We start from the raw sequence: 18,652 nt of genomic DNA on the forward strand, positions 1-18,652 counted from the left end.
TGAAAACAGAAATTTGCTGCCTCTATAAAGTTTCCCAAACAGCTACTAGATGCTTTCAAAACTGTCTGTAATCCTGAAGGATAATTTCATACGTGCACCAAGGACAAGCAAGAAATCTTTCGTCTATACTGAGCCAAAAAGTAAGGTATTTTATTAAGGTATCATTATTAAGGTACGGATCTTAGGATGAACTGGATCTACAAGTACAAAATTATTTTTTGTATTAGAATAAGTACTATGTAGCTGGACTTACTGCAGTGCCTTGGACATATTCAAATTTTAAATTTCTATCTTTCCCAAACCAGCAGCTCCATACCCTTTTGTTAAGCTTCTCTCTGATATTGTTAGTCTGCAAAAGTGCTCCCTAAATATGACCAAATCACTGTTTGCTAAAATATTTGTTCTGGATCTGTACAATACCTACACCTCCTAGCAGACAGGTGTTTAATTATCTGCAATAAACAGAAATGATCTTTCAAATTTCAGAGAAATTGATTGTTAATAGACTGCAACAGATGAAGATCTGTGTAAGTGAAGAAATAGGACAAGTCTCATCTTTGAAAATGACAAGTAGTTCCTTTAATGTTCTTTGTCAAATGCGGGTACTTAGAACTTTTAGGAAGCATCAGAGCATTACTTTCCTTCTCTCTCCTTTTATTATTGCAACTATGAAATTTCTCATACACTTTAATTCTATCATGAACAAAATGCAGGCATCATTTGTGTAAGAAAACAGTACATTTAAATCTCTAAGGAGTGAGGGTGTGACTCTTCAACATAAGTAAAATAGACCATACTTAAATAAATGAGAGAGATGAAGAGTGAATACATTGAAAATTTCAATAAGACATCAATAAAGCACAGAATGTGGGCCCTCTGAAATTTCCTTCACCCAAGTAGATGGCTTTGTAGGAGGAAGAGAGTATTGTTTACTAGAGCTGACAAGCTAAAAAAAAATCTCAGGGAAAAGAAGCACAGTGGTGCAGTGAAACGCATCACTGCTGACTAACCTGACAGGTTAGATCTAAGTTACTTGCTTATACTCTGTCATTTTAAACAGCATGGTAGCACTAACTGCAGCAAAAATAGGTCTTGGCACTGACACTGAGGCATTACATGTATTGGAGAGGTGCCCACAGTTTCATTTTGCAACCATAGGGGTTGAGTCTCCTGTCAGTATGTGTGCACAACTTCCATAACATTAAGAGAAATATGTATGTGTGCTCATCCATGGGCAAAAATGCTCAAAGATATTATAGTAGTATTCTTATGTCACAATTTAAATCATACTTAATAATTCTCATTCTGTAGATAGAAAGTCTAGCGTTGCTTTACAAAGCTTTTATTTCACTCATACATAGGTGATAGAAATTATTAATTAGGCATAGAGTCAAACAATGTTTTGCTATGCACTAGTAAATTATATTAGATAAATCACAGCACTTAAAAATATCTTCGTATTATTATTTTTTTTCCAGTAATATATATATATATAAATGTATCTGGATCACTTCAGCTTACTGTAACCATTTTGAAACATGAAGAACCTTTTCCAACAGAGATATGTAGAAACCACACGAGCCTGTCACACAGAAGAGACCTGTTCAAGTGCAGTTTTGCCTTTTTTTTCATATATCCTAGTGATCTTAAGAGAATATAGATATAGTCAAATGCAAAAACACTTCACTGCAATACTAGAATATCTGGCTCTGAACCATCTTCTTACAGCAAGTGTAGCTGAAGGAATGCCAACATATATTGCTTCCCTCTAGTCCACAGTCTAGCATGAAACCTGCCCAAGAACTCCACATATCTACCAGAGAGCAGAGAGAAAGACCAAGAAGCAGTCAACAAGATCTGCTTCTTAGACCCCTACCAAAGAGACAGAAGGAAGCACACAATGTATTTATATTTCATATATGAAGAGCCTCCTTCATGCTCACGAAGTTCTACTGCATCAGTGAAACAATGTAAAGACATTATATTTTTAGTATAGTTCCTGGTCTGAATGTTTAGAAAATCAAACATGTCTACAGTATCTTTTTATAAAAGTTTTTCCTTTCTCAGATTCCTCTGGGGTGTAGAAGAATGTAAAGACTTATAAAGTTGATTATTAAAAGTACACCAACTAATCAGCTCAAAGTAACGCTGAGTCATACTTGAGCCTATGAACTTGTACGTTAGGTAAGAAAAGCAAAATACACTGAGAAATTCCAAAATTTCACTTTTTCTTAACAGATGTACAAAACCCTAAGTTTTTGGGCAATGATATAAGATCATTGGCAAAACTCCCATTCATTTGTGCTGAACTGTGTCTTCACCTGAATTGTTCAGAAACAGAGCACTAAAAAAGAAACTAAAACTTGGAGAGGTTTCAGAGTTCTGGATGTATTCAAATGGAAAGAAAGAAAGTATTTTATATAGACAAGTCAGAAAAATATTGTACTAAGCTTAAGAGTGAAAGAACAAATATGACCAACAAAATGTCTATGTCACTGTCAATGAAAGATAGAAGGAAGAGATACCAGGATAAATCTGGGATCTCAGTCTTGCAATAAAGAACTAAGATTTTGGACATCATGGAAAAAATGTGTCATTGTCTGGAATGACTCTCCTATTTTGGATTAATTATAAGTTAAGAAAAGAGGAAGCTATATAAACTAACAAAAAAATGAAAGTTGATAAGAACAAAGGTGATGACTTTGGTAGTGGTTAGAAACAGAAATTGCAAACCTCATTGACAAGGTAAATAGTGCTGAGGGAATATTAGAGAAAATTCCAACTTGGAAATCTGCAAGCCTTAATTGAGATACGTGATCTTTTTAGATTAATAAAATTTTATCACTGAGATGGCTCAATGAGATAGAAGGTGATGAGTTCTGGAGCATGCTAGTTTCAGCTGTACAATGAAGTGCACTGTATTTGTAGTATTTCTGCTAAACCAATATTAGAGTAGATAAGCTTTTTAGGAAAACATATGGTGCAAACAATTCCCTTACAGAGACTTTGAAAAGTGGTTTGGGGCTTTGGGACTGATTTCTGTACCATGCCACATTGGTTTGCCCATGTCTTTTTGATGACTAGATTAGGAGATAGATGCTTTGCCTGCTGTGTGCTCTTCTGCTATACCTCACTCAATTACATGTGCTAGCTTACTAGAAAGGGCATTTTCATAATGTCATATGTTCCTCAGCTTCAGATGTACAAACCTTCTTCTGTATTTGCTACTGAACACTCTCTTTTAAGCAGTTTCCTGCTTCTCTTCTAATCTCATTCTGACCTTCCTGCTTTTTAACTGTGAAATACTGTGCAGTACATTTATGGATGGCATGCACAGTATCTGTGAATATATGCTTATACTCTGCATGAGTTCAGAGGAGTCAAAAAAGGACAATAAAATCCTGTCCTTTCCTTCCTTTCATAGTTCTATTATTTTTTATATACTGTGGTATACTCTATAAAGCAGAACTATGATTTGATAACATCAGTTCTATCAGTGATTCATCACTTTAATCCTATCCATATGTCTCAAAATACCGAGTAAACATGACCTTGTTAATCATCATGAAAAAAACTGCTTGACTATTTTATTAGGGTCAAATTTTTGGCAAGCAGAACACTTATGAAATCACTCTTAAGTCTGGAAAATATCATTTTGGGAAGAGAAAAATTCAAATTGTATTTGCGAGCTGAAATTTCATGTCTAACATAAGGAGGATATTTCATATTTTTTAACTGGATTGTTAGGAAAAAAAAGCTAATGACTCTCAGCTTAGCTGATATGGTTTTCCCAAGTGTCATTTTATCCACAGAAAAATGTCCTTGTATATGGAAATAAAAAATATATTTAAAAAAATAGAGAAATTAGTGTCTTTGTTTTGCAGAGGAAATTTATTGGAATTATTGTTTTTAGTTGGATTAATTCAAACTACTTATTCTTTTTCCATGCAAGAAAGAGCTTACAATTATGCAAAATGGGATAATTATAGACACATTCACATATGTATTCAGAGTTAATGATCTAATTAATGATGTGTTCCCATAATACCCATAAAGGGGTTGGTTTAGCTTTTTAAGTGTAATCATAAAGCTCACTAGTCCATGTGAAATCAGACTTCCAACAAACATTTTCTAGTTCCTAATATTTCCATACTTATGAGATATGAATTTAAAATTCATTGTTCCCTATATTAAATTGTAGTATCTTACTATATATAAAAAAATTGTCACAAATTATAACAGGCTTATACTTAAATTTCTGGGCTGGATTTTGTTTTTATTAGATAGAAATTATAGTTGTAATTTACTTTCTAGTATCCATAGGCAAATTTTCTCTTCATGTGTTTATCATATAATTCTTAATTAAAATACATACAAACATAAATATTTTTAAACTTATTAAATTCCAATCTTAATTGTGATAGGATTCAAGATTTTTATACTTTCTGCGTTATCACTATTTTTGCCTTTTCCAAAGGGAACCAGTCCTCTCAATGCCCTAAGAATTTATAAAGAGCAAGTTACTTATTTGCTTGAATGATAGCTGAAAGGAATGCAATTCTTTTAGGCCACAGAACAGCATTGAAGATACTCATGAAGGACTGATCTGTCAGTAATACATCAGGCTGCTCTGGTCTAAATTTGAGAACAGATTTCAATTTGAAATGGACAGCGGAGTGAATTTGTTGGAAAATACATACGCCTCTGTAAGGATAAGTTCATTTTTAGGCAGCTGAGTAAAAAATTATTACATATCCCATCACTTTGAATGCAGAATAAAGAACTACATGGAATTTTAAACAAGAAGCAGGAGCTGCATTTGTCTGAATATATTTTCTTGATCATGTCTTCTGATACAACATTTTATGTACATTCCTGAATCTATTTTTGTTGCATATGGAGAGGTCTGCAGTTGGTCAACAGAACTGTCCATGGTCCTATTCAAAAACAGTGTGGGGGACACTAATTTCTGTGCTTCAGCACCACATATAATCATGAAATAGTTGAGAACATGACTAATTTGTGAGACATATTATCATAGCATCATAGAATCATAGACTCGGACTCACAGACTCATAGAAACACAGAATCATAGAACAGCTTGGGTTGAAAAGAACCTTCAAGATCATCTAGTTTCAACCCCCTTGCTGTGGGCAGCATCACCAACCACTAGACCAGGCTGCCCAGAGCCACATCCAGCCTTGCCTTGAATGCCTCCAGGGATTGGGCAACCTGTTGCATATTACCTGCCTTTTCTTGTTATGCAAAACAGTGAACTGGATGCTGTTGTATATATAATAATTGCATAGAGGATCCTATCTCATTTTTAGACTTGTAGATGAAACACAATTGAATACCAAAGACTAATATCTTTCTTACTATGAAATGAGTATCGAGTTCACCCAGAAGGATTTCCCTTTGACTGCATTTGTCAGCAATATCCAAATTTTTGGCAATGAACAAACCAGAGGCAAATGACCAACATTTTAATTAGGTGAACCTGGAAATATGGTAGTTAAGTTGTATGTTGGTTTTATTTCTTTCCCACATCATCACTGTGAGAATTCTATGGTATTTGAGAAACTGCAATGCATAATTTTGGAATATTATCTTGAGTGGATGAAAATGGAAAAGTTATTTTGTTACCTGCGCTCCAAAAAGTTGTTTCTGTTCCTCATTTACAATGAAGAACTTACCACAGGTATCCAAAAATATACATTCAAAGTTCTCTGGCAAGCACTCCATCTTCATACATCACCAACTTTCTGACATTCCCCAGAATAGGGTAGAAAAAAGATCACAAGCTAATGTAATTTTTTTGGCAGCTCATTTCCTGTGTTCTCCTCTCCCAAAGACCCTGAAGCTACCGTTCTTCACTGGGCCAGAAGCAAAGCATGTCAGACAAGCAAAACACTGATGTTTTCCATTTTGTGACAGGTGTATGTCTCTTCACTGATGCAGCCAGGTACATTTGTACCATACTTGTATTAGAACAGACATGCAGCCATACAGGAGATACGAGTGCATGGAACCTTCAAGGGAAATTCATGACTATCCCACTGTACAACTGAAAACTGCTTATTTTATTAAATAACTGGCTTAATTAATATTAAAATAAATAAATAAAATTACAACTTAAAGGTTGTAGGCGTATCATATAATAATATAGTTGAGTTTTTAAAATTATACATACACTAGCCATGTACCAAATCCATCATTCACTAAGTAAAACACTGTCTCAAATTCATGCTGAATAACAAGAAAACTATACAGAGGCTAGAATATTTTAAAGTAGGTATATTCAATTCTCCACAAGGTTTTATTGAGTGGGAAGCACAGCCTGAAAGTAATCTTCTACCTAGCTTTCATGTGAAGTAAGGTGGAAGGTCACACCTACATGTTAGGAGCAGGCAGAGTAGAAAGAACTTTTCTCTGCATTACCTAAGAAGTAATCCAGGGAAGCTTCCACAAACTTTTGCTAATGCATTTCAGCTCAAAATAACTTGGAATAACTTGGAGCTTTGCTTCTTTTTCCTTTAACCATTCACTGCTTGAGCAAAGTAGCAAAACCACAGGGGAGATAACTGCTTCATAAAGAAAGCTAGAATGTTCATTTATGTTCTATGCATAAATCTGCAGTTATTTTAAAGATACTTACTGACAATAAAAAACTTACATTTCATAGGTTTACATATAAAACAGTACGTTAGGGAAAGTACGTAGCAATTCAAAGAATCATGGAATCCTAGAGTTGGAAGGGATATTTAATGGTCTAGACCTAGCCCAACACTCCTGCAATAAACAGGGAAATACACAGGTTGCCAAGGGCCTGATCTAGCCCCATCTTGAAAGTCTCTATGGATGCGGCATCAATCACATCACTGGGCAGCCAGTTATAGTGCCTCAGCTCCCCCTTTTCAACTCCTCCCTGGTTCCTTATATCTAACCTAAATCTACCCTCTTTAAGTTGGAAGTTATTTTCCCTTTGTTCTGTCACAACAGATCCTGCTAAAGAGTGTGCCCCCTTCTTTCCTTAGCTACCCTTTAAATATTGTAAGGCTGCTATCAGGTCACCTCAGATCCTTCTTTTGTCCAGGCTGAACAGTCCCAGCTCTTTCAAGTCTGTCTTTCTAAGAGTGGTGTTCCATTCCTTGGATCATTTTTGTGGCCCTCCTCTGGATGCACGCCAGCAGGTCCATATCTCTCCTGTGCTGAGGACTCCACATCTGGACACAATATTCCAGGTGAGGCCTCACCAGTGCAGAGAAGAGGGGCAGGATCACCTCAACCTGCTGGCGATGCTTCTTTTGATGCAGGCCAGAATATGTTGGACCTCTGGGCTGCAAGTATGCACTGCTGATTCATGTCCAGCTTGCCATCCACCAGCACCCCCCAGGTCTTTCTCAGCAGGGCTGTGCTCAATCCTTTCATCTCCCAGTTTGTCTTGGTAATGGGGATTGCCTCAGCCCAGGTACAAGATCTTGCCCTTGGATTTGCTGAATCTCATGAGGTTCTCTGGGGCTTCAAGTCTGCTCAAGTCTGTCCACATTACACTGAATGGCATCCTGACCCTCAGGTTTTTCAACTGCATCCCGCAGCTTAGTTTCATCAGCAAACTTGCTGAGGGTGCACTCGACCCCTCTGTCAAAGTTATTGATAAAGATATTAAAAAATATTGGTCCCAGCACTGACCACTGGTGGAATTCTCTACATATACAATGTATGTTGTGTTGTACACTTGGACTAGCACAAAAGAAAAGAAAATTGATGAACTGTAATAATTTTATTAATTCTAAATCAGTTATTATATATATATATATATATATAATATATATATTAATATAATATATATATATTATATTATATATTATAATATATATATATATATAAATAATATATAATATATATATTAAAAAATTGACATGCTAGAAACAGATTATTGTCTAGAAGCCTATAGTTAAACACACATAGCTTTATGCACAAATGTGCCCAAAATATCATCTACAGTCTCTAGGTGATTATGTTATATAATGGAGAATGTGTTACAAACATGGATAAAAATAGGAAATTTGCAAATGTTCCTCTAAAGATGTTTTATGTCTTGAAATTAACACCAAACTAGTTCCCTCTTAGAACTGCACAGCAACAGAAATACTGTTACCTGTGAAAGGGAGGCAAAGTGTCTGTGCTCTGTGCAATATACAGTATTTAAGTGAATAGAGCTCAGGATATATTTTTGCAGAAGATACCAACTTGGCTGACCATATTCATCCCTTCTGATTTCATAATTATCTAAGTTTAGTAAATAATAGTATAATAGTATAGGATAGTTCAATTTCTAAGAAAGTCAATATTTGTCATAAATGCTGGTTAGAAATGTTATGATTTAAGGTGGGTTTTTTTAATGCCAAGTCAGGTGTTACACTTAACAGCCAGTTTTGAACTTTTTCCCCTTCGCTATATAAAAGTTGTGAAATTAACCTGTTTCAAAACTACTTTGCTTCCCAAATTTAAGTTCAACTCAAAAGAAAATAAAAAAAAATCTGAAACTGAAAAAAGTTTTCTAAATATTTACAGAATTCAGAATGTGTCAGTCCACATCTTTTCTCTATTATTTTTTTACAAAGTTTTTACTTTTGATTCTAGAAGATATAGGACAGCTTTTCCAAAGAAAAAAAATCTCATGGAATGAAATCTCGCAAAATGACTTTTGAAATAAAAGAGTATCTATAAATTTAACTGGTTTCTCATTGGACGTACATTCTGCAGTTCATCCAGCCACATCAGAGAAGTAAAACCACTCCTTTTTTCCTTTCATACCAGCTCATGGAAGTCTGGATGCAAAGAACAGCCTTCTACGGCTGAGTTAACTGCAATGTATTAAGCCAAAGAATTGACCTAGCAATGTCCATGACACTGAATAAATTCACCAGCTGGAGATAAACATGTTGCCTTGAGAATGTGCAAGGAGTGAAGCACTTCTGTCCCACCAGTGACTCCCTTCAGAAGAATTGATAGCAAAGAACAATTCCGTTATATTCTCACTCTCATAATTTTTCCAACATAGTTTCAACACCAAAAGAACAAAGTTCTCATTCCTGATGAGGGCTAGAAAAATCCTAAGGAAATGATCAAGTTTAGAAACAACCTACCTCATGAGATTTTTTTTGAAAAAAAAAAAAAAGAGATGTGTTAAAAAAAAAAGAGAAGACATAACAGAAAGATTCCCCCTTCTTTACGCACAATTTTCAATGACAGTGACGGAAGTTACTGTCCAACAGTGTAGTGCTCCCAGAACATGCAAAAATTTAAGTATTTATAGCTTTGTAACAAGCCTTCAAGTCCTCCTACAGTCTAATGATTCTGAAAAAAATAAAATAAAAATTAACAGTATAGAAATAATTTTGAACAACGATAACCTATGAAATGTAGAAAGCATTATTTCAACTGTCTTCTAATTTCGGATTCTGTAAAAACAAAAAGTAAAAACAATTCCAAATATCTCTCGAAGTGATACTTAATATCCTGGTTTAATCAAATATTAAGCCAAATATTATTCTTAAAATTAAATAAATACTAACACAGTAAGTTGCCTTTCTTGATTTTTTTCTTGTGATGTACACTACCTGCAGAGATAGTTCTCTGAATGTGATTTGAATGAAAAAGAGAATGCCTTGAGATGAAGAAAATGCTCAGTTCAGTCTGCTTCATTAACGCAGCCTGAAGCATCATTAAGATGTTTGTTTTCTTACTGTCACAGGAATACCTTTAGCCAGGAATTCATAATGCAAGGAAAAAAAAAAAAAAGGTTTTAATGAAATGTGGGGGATGTAAAACATTTCTACCTGACTTCTTATTAGTACAGCCTTGTATTGGGCTGGTTTGTTTGTATGCTAAAGAATGCATCTGATGGAACACATCTGTAGGCTGACAGAATCACTTCTCCCTCCCACTGAGAACTTAAGAACTGAGTAGTTTCCTTTTGAAAACTATGCCAGTTGCTTATAATTCAAATTAATATTACAATACTTTTAGCAGTGTCTAGCTTCTTTTAATGTTATTAATGGTATCTATATGTAGATGCCTGTTTCAGGAAGAAAACATGAAATAGTAGGATCATATGGGTAATAATTTATGGTACAATAACTACCCTACATTACTACTGGCTTTGTCTTTGCTGCAGTTATGAAAAGAAAGATTGAAGTTGTCAGAATGACTTGAAAATGTGGTAAAATTCATCTGCCTTATTAGATGATACCTTGCAATTACTTCCATGGGGAATAGAAGGAAGAAGTCTTTCAGCATTTTCTATGGTCCTCTTTTCTTAGTAGAGAGTACAACCTGTTTTACTTTGCGGTATGGGAAACAAGTATTCATCTTCTGATCTAAATCAGAACAATTCCAGGTTAATATAACAAATGATGTCTCTTTTATTTCTGAATGAACATGATTAATCTACCTGTCAATACTGGAAGAAGGGAAATAAAATAGCTTTGTTTATCAAATATAAACATATCTTAGGGAGACATCTATCTTCAGTGTTTTGTTTTGTTTTGTTTTTTTTGTTTTGTTTTGTTTCTTTTGTGTAGCCTGCTGCTGTAACTTCACTTAAGTTAGAGGTTTATCAAACATCTGTTCTAATTACTCAGCTAATTTCACTTTTTTTTTTTTTTTTTGTGATATTCCAGTCATGACATTTTAGACATCACTGCTCCAGATACGTGTTTTTTCACTTACAGATGCGGCTGGAAGCTTACATTGACAGAACACTTCTCACAGAATGGGTGGGTCCAGAGAACATCACAAAGATCTCCAAGTGCTCAAGCCCTGGATCACATCTCCTATGAAGAAAGGCTGAAGGATCTGGGCTTGTTCAGCCTGGAGAAGAGAAGGCTCTGGTGAGACCCCATTGTGGCCTTCCAGTACTTAAACAGGGTTCGAAAACAGGAGGGAGACCAACTTTTTACATGGGTTGATAGTTATAGGAAAAGGGGAGACAGTTTTAAATTGAAAGAGGAGAAATTTAGGTTAGATGTTAGAAGGAAATTTTTTACTCAGAAGGCAGTGAGGCACTGACCCAGCTGCCCAGAGAAGCTGTGGGCACTGGAGGAACTCAAGACCAGGTTGTATGGGACCCTAGGCAGGGTGATCCAGTCAGTTGCAAACTGCCCATGGTATGCGGGCTGGAACTTCATGATATTAAAGTTCCCTTCCAAGTTTGAGTATATTCAGACAGTATATGTATGTGTGCAAGTTATTACTATTTTTCCTATTCAAATAAACAATTAATTGTTTGAGCGCATGAGCTATTATGATGATGTCTGTAATACTCTGTGTAGGAATATGTATTTATTTGCAGCCAAAAGTAGAAGCACTGTGAAAAAGAATTATTTGAATTACAAAATGACTATATTAGCATATTAATTTGCTTTTCTTCCTCCTGAAAGTTGTTATCTGAAGAGTAAGAAATCATTTTAAAAGAAAGCAACTAAGAAATGACATCTAGTGTAGAAGCTGTGTGATTTAGTATAATTTATGTATTTAGACTTGGGTTTCATATGACAAATGTAAAAGAGGCATTCATTAATCCCATCTATAGATGTCAAAACCAAATCATCCTTTACTACAAGCTAAGATGAGACAATGGTGTAAATCAAACCTCACTGCCTAGTTCCCAGCCAAGTAGTATTTTCTGTGATTCAATACTCAGAAATACATTTGTGTTGTTATAGGTGCTTACCATAAAACTTACTCAACTAAAACAAATGTGCTACAAAGTCTATTTCTGACTTAACCCTGAACACACACAGCAATTCAGAATTTAAATTCAGTGCACCTAAATATGTTTTCTTATATTACACAGACTTTTTAAATTCTCAGTGTGTCTATTATTTGCCATTATCTCATTACTCATTTATCTTGATTTAATACAAATAGCCATGGAAATCAAATCTTACCCAGTACAGTAAGCAAGCTTACTCCAATTTTTAATGCAGAAAATGTCTCTTCTGCCACACTCTTCTCACAATAAAATTTATCTGTGTGAATTAACAGCCATTTTTTCAACATATATGGATCTATTCCTTTATTCTACAGTCAAGAGTGTTACCTGAACCAGGAACTTGTTAAACTTCTGAACAACTGAAAGTGGATACATGCTAACTTTTCCAACTGAATTAATTAAATTCAATACACATATTTAAAAGCTTTCTAAAAATTACTTGGGAAAAGAGAAGGGAAAAGAATTTATGTAAAGGAGCAAGGAGCTTAATTTTTTATTTTATGACTTTTCCAAATCTTACAGATTTGCAGTTTTGAAGATCAATGTTGTTATTATTGCTCTTTCCTACCTATCTTGTCCTATTCACTACTATCAGCTGTCTATAAACTCACACAATGTATATTTATCCCTGTCTTCCCATTAAAGCAGAGAAAGGCAGAGTTAAATGACATGTTTTGTATGGTCTCACCGTGACTGATACCAGGAAGGAACTATGGCAACTGAAAAAGGATAACAGATATCCAAGTATGCAATGTTGAACTTGTCATTAAAACATCAGGAAAAAATTTTCCCTGTAAGACAATAATAAGTGCCTTATGTGATTTCACATATGCTTCATTCACTCCTCCTTATCTTACTTAAATTATGTGTGTCAATCAGAGGGAATAGCAAGAACAGTAATTGTTTTCATTCTGTCCAGGCATTCTTCTTCATTATTTTTGACAAATGAACGTTGATCTTCTTGGGCTTTTGAAGCCCAACCGTTTCTATCAGATCTGTGGATTATAAAGATTTATAGTACTTCATGTAACAGGCTGGAGCACCAGAGAAGGGCAGTAGTGAGCATCAACAGAAACAGTCATTTAATGAAAGATATAGCAAGACCATGCCAAAATTATTATCCACAGTAACATTCAGTACCTTGCATTGGAAGGCAGGAATCCTACTATTTGAAACATATACTTTATTTTTGCTGAATCCTGAGACTGTTCACAATTAGCACTCAGAATTACTAAATCATATGAGTGTAAATATTGCAGTTTTACAACTATGGCAAGACAATTTGATTTGTAAAGTTATCACTTACCTTTTCTGCTGATTGGGCCGTACCAAAAAAGATTGGAATAAAAGCTAACCAAATTATGCAGGTTGTGTACATAGTAAATCCAATGGGTTTTGCTTCATTGAAGGTCTCTGGAACCCCTCTTGTTTTAATAGCATAAACAGTACATGTGACCATCAACAGAATACTGTATCCAAGGGAACAAATGAGAGAAAGATCTGAAATGTCACATTTGAGAACTCCCCTGGCATTTTCTGGTTCAAGAGTTCTCTGCTCTCCATAATCTACTATGGTGTGTGGTGGATCAATAGCAAACCAGATGAAGACTCCAATAAGCTGCAAGGATATGAGACTGAAAGTGATCACCAGCTGGGAAGCTGGACTAATAAATTTGGGAGCTGTGACAGACTTTTTACCCTGTTCAAATATTCTGTGAATTCTATTTGTTTTGGTAAGCAAGGCAGCATAGCTGAAACACATGCCAAGTCCTAAGAAGATCCTCCGAAATGAGCAGATCACTGTATCAGGAGTGGCAATCATTAAAAAAGTAATGGAATAACAGAGAAAAATCCCAGTCAAGAGCACATAACTGAGCTCCCGTCCAGAGGCCCGGACGATCGGTGTATCGTTGTACCGGACAAACGTCACGATGACAAAGGTGGTAGCAATTATACCAAGGATAGCTATGAAGACGGGCACAATGGCCCACGGGGAATGCCACTCCAGTTTGATTATGGGGATAAGCTGGCAATCTGTACGGTTGGCGTTGGGTCTCTTATTGATGGGGCACAGTTCACAATTGAATTCATCCACCTGGTAGTGGTACCCTTCGCAGCGTTCACAGTGCCAGCAGCAGGGCACCCCCTTCACGGTTTTCTTTCTTTCCCCGGCTTTACAGGGTAGGCTGCAGACAGATGCTGGATGAGTGTGCTCTCTATTAGCCCACTGCATGTCTTCTACCTGTGGGTATAAAAAATTAATGAGCCTTCTATTTACTCCCATTTATAATATCCTAATCCTGGCCACACGTTTGTCATAAATCACTACATGCTGACAGTCCAAAAGCAGTTTACCATAATAAGAAACCTGTTTCTTCCCCATGTATTGACTTTATGAAAGTGTTAAATGATTGTGTCCAATAAATCATGCATGCCACTGGCTTGATGAGTGTCATTAGTTTCTATTTACCTCTTTACTGCTGACCAAATTGACACCTGTAAGGATATTTATTGACTCATGGCTGCTTTAAAAGCAAAAAGCTCTGTACACAGCGCTTTAAAAGTTAATAATATGCAAATATAAGTACCACTAGTTCTCAAACATTTAATTACAAAATAAGGCTATGTGAGTTTCAATTAAGTTTCTGGTACAGTGAAGAAATAGACTGAAATCTTGCATTAGTTTTGTCAGAACAAGAAGTGTCAGAAAAAAACATCAGTGTATAGGAGATGTAATGCCACCTCTTCAAAGAACGTTGGTATTTCACACTTCCTTACTTTCTGAGGTAGAAAATTCACAAAGGGGTTTTGTTTTAATTTCTAGAAGATAAAAATGAATATATACTGCTTCCTGAATGATAATGGAAAAAGGCACCATGGCTACACATTAGTTCTCCTGATTTAAAAATTCCAAGGTTCTTTCTGCAGGATAAAGCAGACATATACAGTGCAGTCTATCTTTGCAAGTCCCAAATTTCTCCACAGCAGAGAATTAATAAAGTAAGTGTTTCTTTTCATGCTCTTGGCTATTTTTCATGCATACTCCCCACACAGAATCTGTATGGGAAAAATAAAGTGTCTCTGGCTTAAAATTATCACCCAGTTTAGTACCAGCAACCCTCAGCCTACCCCGAGTAACACTGTGTTCTGCAAGAGGCCACAATGAGTGAACCAAAGTGGGTTGCAGAGCAAATAATTTCTTATAGACAACAGATTCACTCTGCCATGCTCCCATACACCATCTTTTATTCTTTTGTTAGGTGGTAAGCACTCAAGGACTCACCTTGTTCTTGTCTATTAAGTACTTAGCAAGTTCATTCAATTTAAAGGTTTTATTTATAAGTGAGAAAGCAGTAACAAAACTTAATTTATCAGGAATGTTTTCAGTTCCTTCTGGAGGAGGACAGAATGGGGACAGTTTAACAAGAGGGATAATTTTGGCCATAAAGGTTTATTTTTTCCAGCTTATTTTCAACAGATTTGAGAGAAAATCACAGTGTAACTTTCCTAGTCTCTTTTTCCTTCCTCTGAGTACCATGTCACAGTACTACACAAATTGAATACAAGAGAAGCACGCAGGCTGGCTCTTTGTGTTCTTTATCCTCTCTTCTGCACAGTGTAGGACTTGACTATCATTTGAAACTCAAAAGTACAAAAAAGTGACCACATGGTAATGAGGAGAGACATACTCACATGGGCAACAAATTGAGTCCCTTAAGTTATTTAAGGACATCACTTGATTTGGGACTGATAATTACTCAAAAATCAGCATCCAGTGATTATCTATTAATAAATAAATAATTTAAATAACTGGCTTCCTAAAAGCCTTAAGAATAATCCAATGCTGTGAAACACCTTTGATAGAACCTAGCGGAGTACTTGATGCTTTAAGAAGAAATTCACCTTTGTTACGATCCTTGGATTTTAATTACTGAAATTCTCATAGTCTTCATAACCCCTAGTGTTTCATCTACTAGACAAGAGAGGAAACATGTTATGATGAAATCTGTCTGATAGCAAAGACAAATTCTCCTTCACAGTATTGTTAGGAGAATAAATACATCAAAGCTTGTGATTCAGTCAGATGCTAGGATAATAGGGGCAATATTGTGCTGTGGTTGTGTGGATAAGTTTAGGATGACTCACAAAAGAACAGCAATGCCTATTTGTCAGATTATAGCCTACAGTACAGAATCACCATGAGAATACACAGCACCTCATTCAGCCTAAAGTTAGAGTGGGGCAGACAGGCAATAACTGAGCTGGCATAAATCCTGACAGGATGAAGCTAAGATTTCCAATTTTTTAACACATTTGAACTAGAAAAGTAAGTTTATAGCTGATCAACATTTAATGCCATAAGGCTATAGTGTTCCTCATCTAGAATTAAGCATCCTAAAGCCACATTTACTGTATTGTGAATCCACAGCTTAGAGTAATACACAGAATTCCTTTGTGTCTTTCAGAGTTTCTACCCTAATAAAAGCAAATAAATAAGTATATAAATAAATCATTCTACAGCTACATATGCTTTTGACTGTTCTGTAATTGCAACACTTAAAATCTCTTTCTGTTTGATAATTCATTAGACTACTTCAAGTTCCAGCAGCAGCAACTGAAAATAAATTCCCATCCCAGAAAACTGTAAGTAAAGATTCATATTATGATTTTTATTCAGGTGCATCTGACACTTAAACTATACAATAAATTATTTCTTGCGTGGCAATACAGGGTTATGAATGTTGAAAAAGTCACTGGGTTAACAAATCTGACTCTATTTTAAATTGAATCTTGAATATAAGGACTATGAGCTAGAAATGGAACAATCCAGCAAGAATGTACTTGCAAAACATGAACATGAAGTGTAGAGAAAAATCAGAACAAATGGATGGTGTGGGTACATATTACAAGGTATGCAAGTGATATCAAAAAGGTCTGATTGTTTCTCGTTGCTTTTTAGGCAAAATCTATATTGGCTTTGAGGTTGACCTACATTTCTGAAAAATCTCCCAACAAATTCTATGAGTTCTTGCTGATGAGTTTCTTATTCTGTGTGCATTGTTTAACATTACAGATCTCATTTAAGATATTTGTAGATTTTAGAAAATTTTGCCAGAGTAGGATTTCAACATTGGAAGTAGGTATAAAGATGTAATTTGCCCTTCATCCCACTTTGTGGGGTCCTCTCATAAACCCAAGCAAGATAGCAACTCAGATTACAGCCAAATTGGTAAGAAAAGTAGCATAGTAAAAGTCAATTGGAGGAGCACAGGTGTTGGCTCTGAGGACTTGATGTTCACATTGATCAGTATTTGAAATTAGAGACTAGGAAACAAGGTAATATTGGACTAATTTTGACTTGGTTGAGTGGTCTGAACCCTCAGTAATGATTAAAGAAGATTGAGATGTCCTTCACGAGAGTATCTTCTGATTTCATTTCAGCCAGAAGCAATCCAGTTCACTGAAAAGCCATGCTACTTCTGGTTATCGCAATAATTCCCAGCTATCCATAACATACAGCACTCCTTGTCTCTATTCTAGGTATAAATATATTTTTTTCATTAAAGGAATTTAATTAAGAAATATGGTACAAGGCATTATTACTACAAAGCTCTTAAAGCTATCAACTTTTCCAGTTGCCTAATGTATGCATCAGCATCCTGGGCTCCTGAATCTGTGCAGAATATTCACCTGTGTCATTATTTCTCTACCCATAGGTTACAGCACTAGTGATCCCACATCTTCTTTGAGATTAAATTTAGGCAATATATGACAGTAGGAACTGTTGACATACAAGAAAGAGAAGCATGATCAGGGACATTTCAAAACAGACAGTTACGCACACTGTATAATTTTCATAACCACTGAATACCTATAATTGTCATCAAATTCAAAAGGAGTTTCTGGATGTTTAGCCTCCTTTGAAAATCACATTTTTTAATGTAGACAGAAACACTTAGCAGTGGAGTTTTCAAAATTGCCAATGCGAAATTGTTCAGTCCAGTTAATTAATTTAAATGGGAGCCTATATGCTTATCCATTTTTGAAAATCCCATTCTGTTTCCATATGCAGTTTTAATCATCTAAATGCTTCGGAAAACCTTTCCCAAAGTGATTTATAGTATGTTATAAAACTAACATCAGAATAGCTTAAATTTAGTTACACATTTTTAATTAGGATTCTCATGGGGGAATGAAAATAGCAAGGAAGACAAGACTACACAAACAAACAAAAAATGGAATAACAGAAGGGCTTTTTGTCATTAAAAGAAAACATGAGAAAATCATGCAGCTCTTCAGCCCTTACTGATCAAAATCTCTGGGTCTTCAGCAGTGTTTATACTGCTCTGCCCCTGCTAGGGCTGTATGAGTCTCAGCTCTTTAAGTAGCTGTAGGTAAACTTGGATTATAGAAGACTTATAGATTTTTATAACTTTAATTTTCATGTGACATCTGCTAGCTGCTTTTCACCACAGTATGACATATGACAAGACTAAATTCAGTGTAACATGCAGTGTTTAGATCAGACAGACTGGGTTGACTGGCTCTGCATTTATTACTATTAATATAATTAATTTAATAATTATTATTTTCAACTTTATTTTAGTAGCTCCTGTGAATTTTCAGTGTCTGATAGATTGATGTGCTGTCATGGAGTACTTCACTTTTCCCTACTATGAGGTTTTCTTTTCTAGTATTCCAATACTTACTACAGTAAAAATATCTGAAAGAGTGTGACAGTATGTCTGTAAGGCACATATTCAATTTCTACAAAATACATCATGATACAGAAAGAGAATGGCTTCACTGCTATTTAAATAGACATAAAAATCATCCTTATGTGAGATATCTGCCTGATGGAGTGGCAAT

At 35.4% G+C, this 18,652-nt stretch overlaps 1 protein-coding gene across 1 annotated transcript in view; it reads right to left on the bottom strand.

Annotated features, from left to right (window-relative positions):
* GRM8 (glutamate metabotropic receptor 8) overlaps positions 1-18,652 on the bottom strand; it is a 323,602-nt gene that overhangs the window by 23,002 nt on the left and 281,948 nt on the right. Inside the window, exon 8 of the mRNA XM_065743531.1 lies at positions 13,089-14,024. Coding sequence (XP_065599603.1) covers positions 13,089-14,024 — 936 coding nt within the window. The remainder of the gene's footprint in view (positions 1-13,088; positions 14,025-18,652) is intronic.

The sequence above is a fragment of the Cyrtonyx montezumae genome, unplaced genomic scaffold (genome assembly GCF_038088225.1).
Source record: "Cyrtonyx montezumae isolate F1298 unplaced genomic scaffold, pur_monq_1.0 scaffold_3, whole genome shotgun sequence".
NCBI classification, from domain to species: domain Eukaryota; kingdom Metazoa; phylum Chordata; class Aves; order Galliformes; family Odontophoridae; genus Cyrtonyx; species Cyrtonyx montezumae.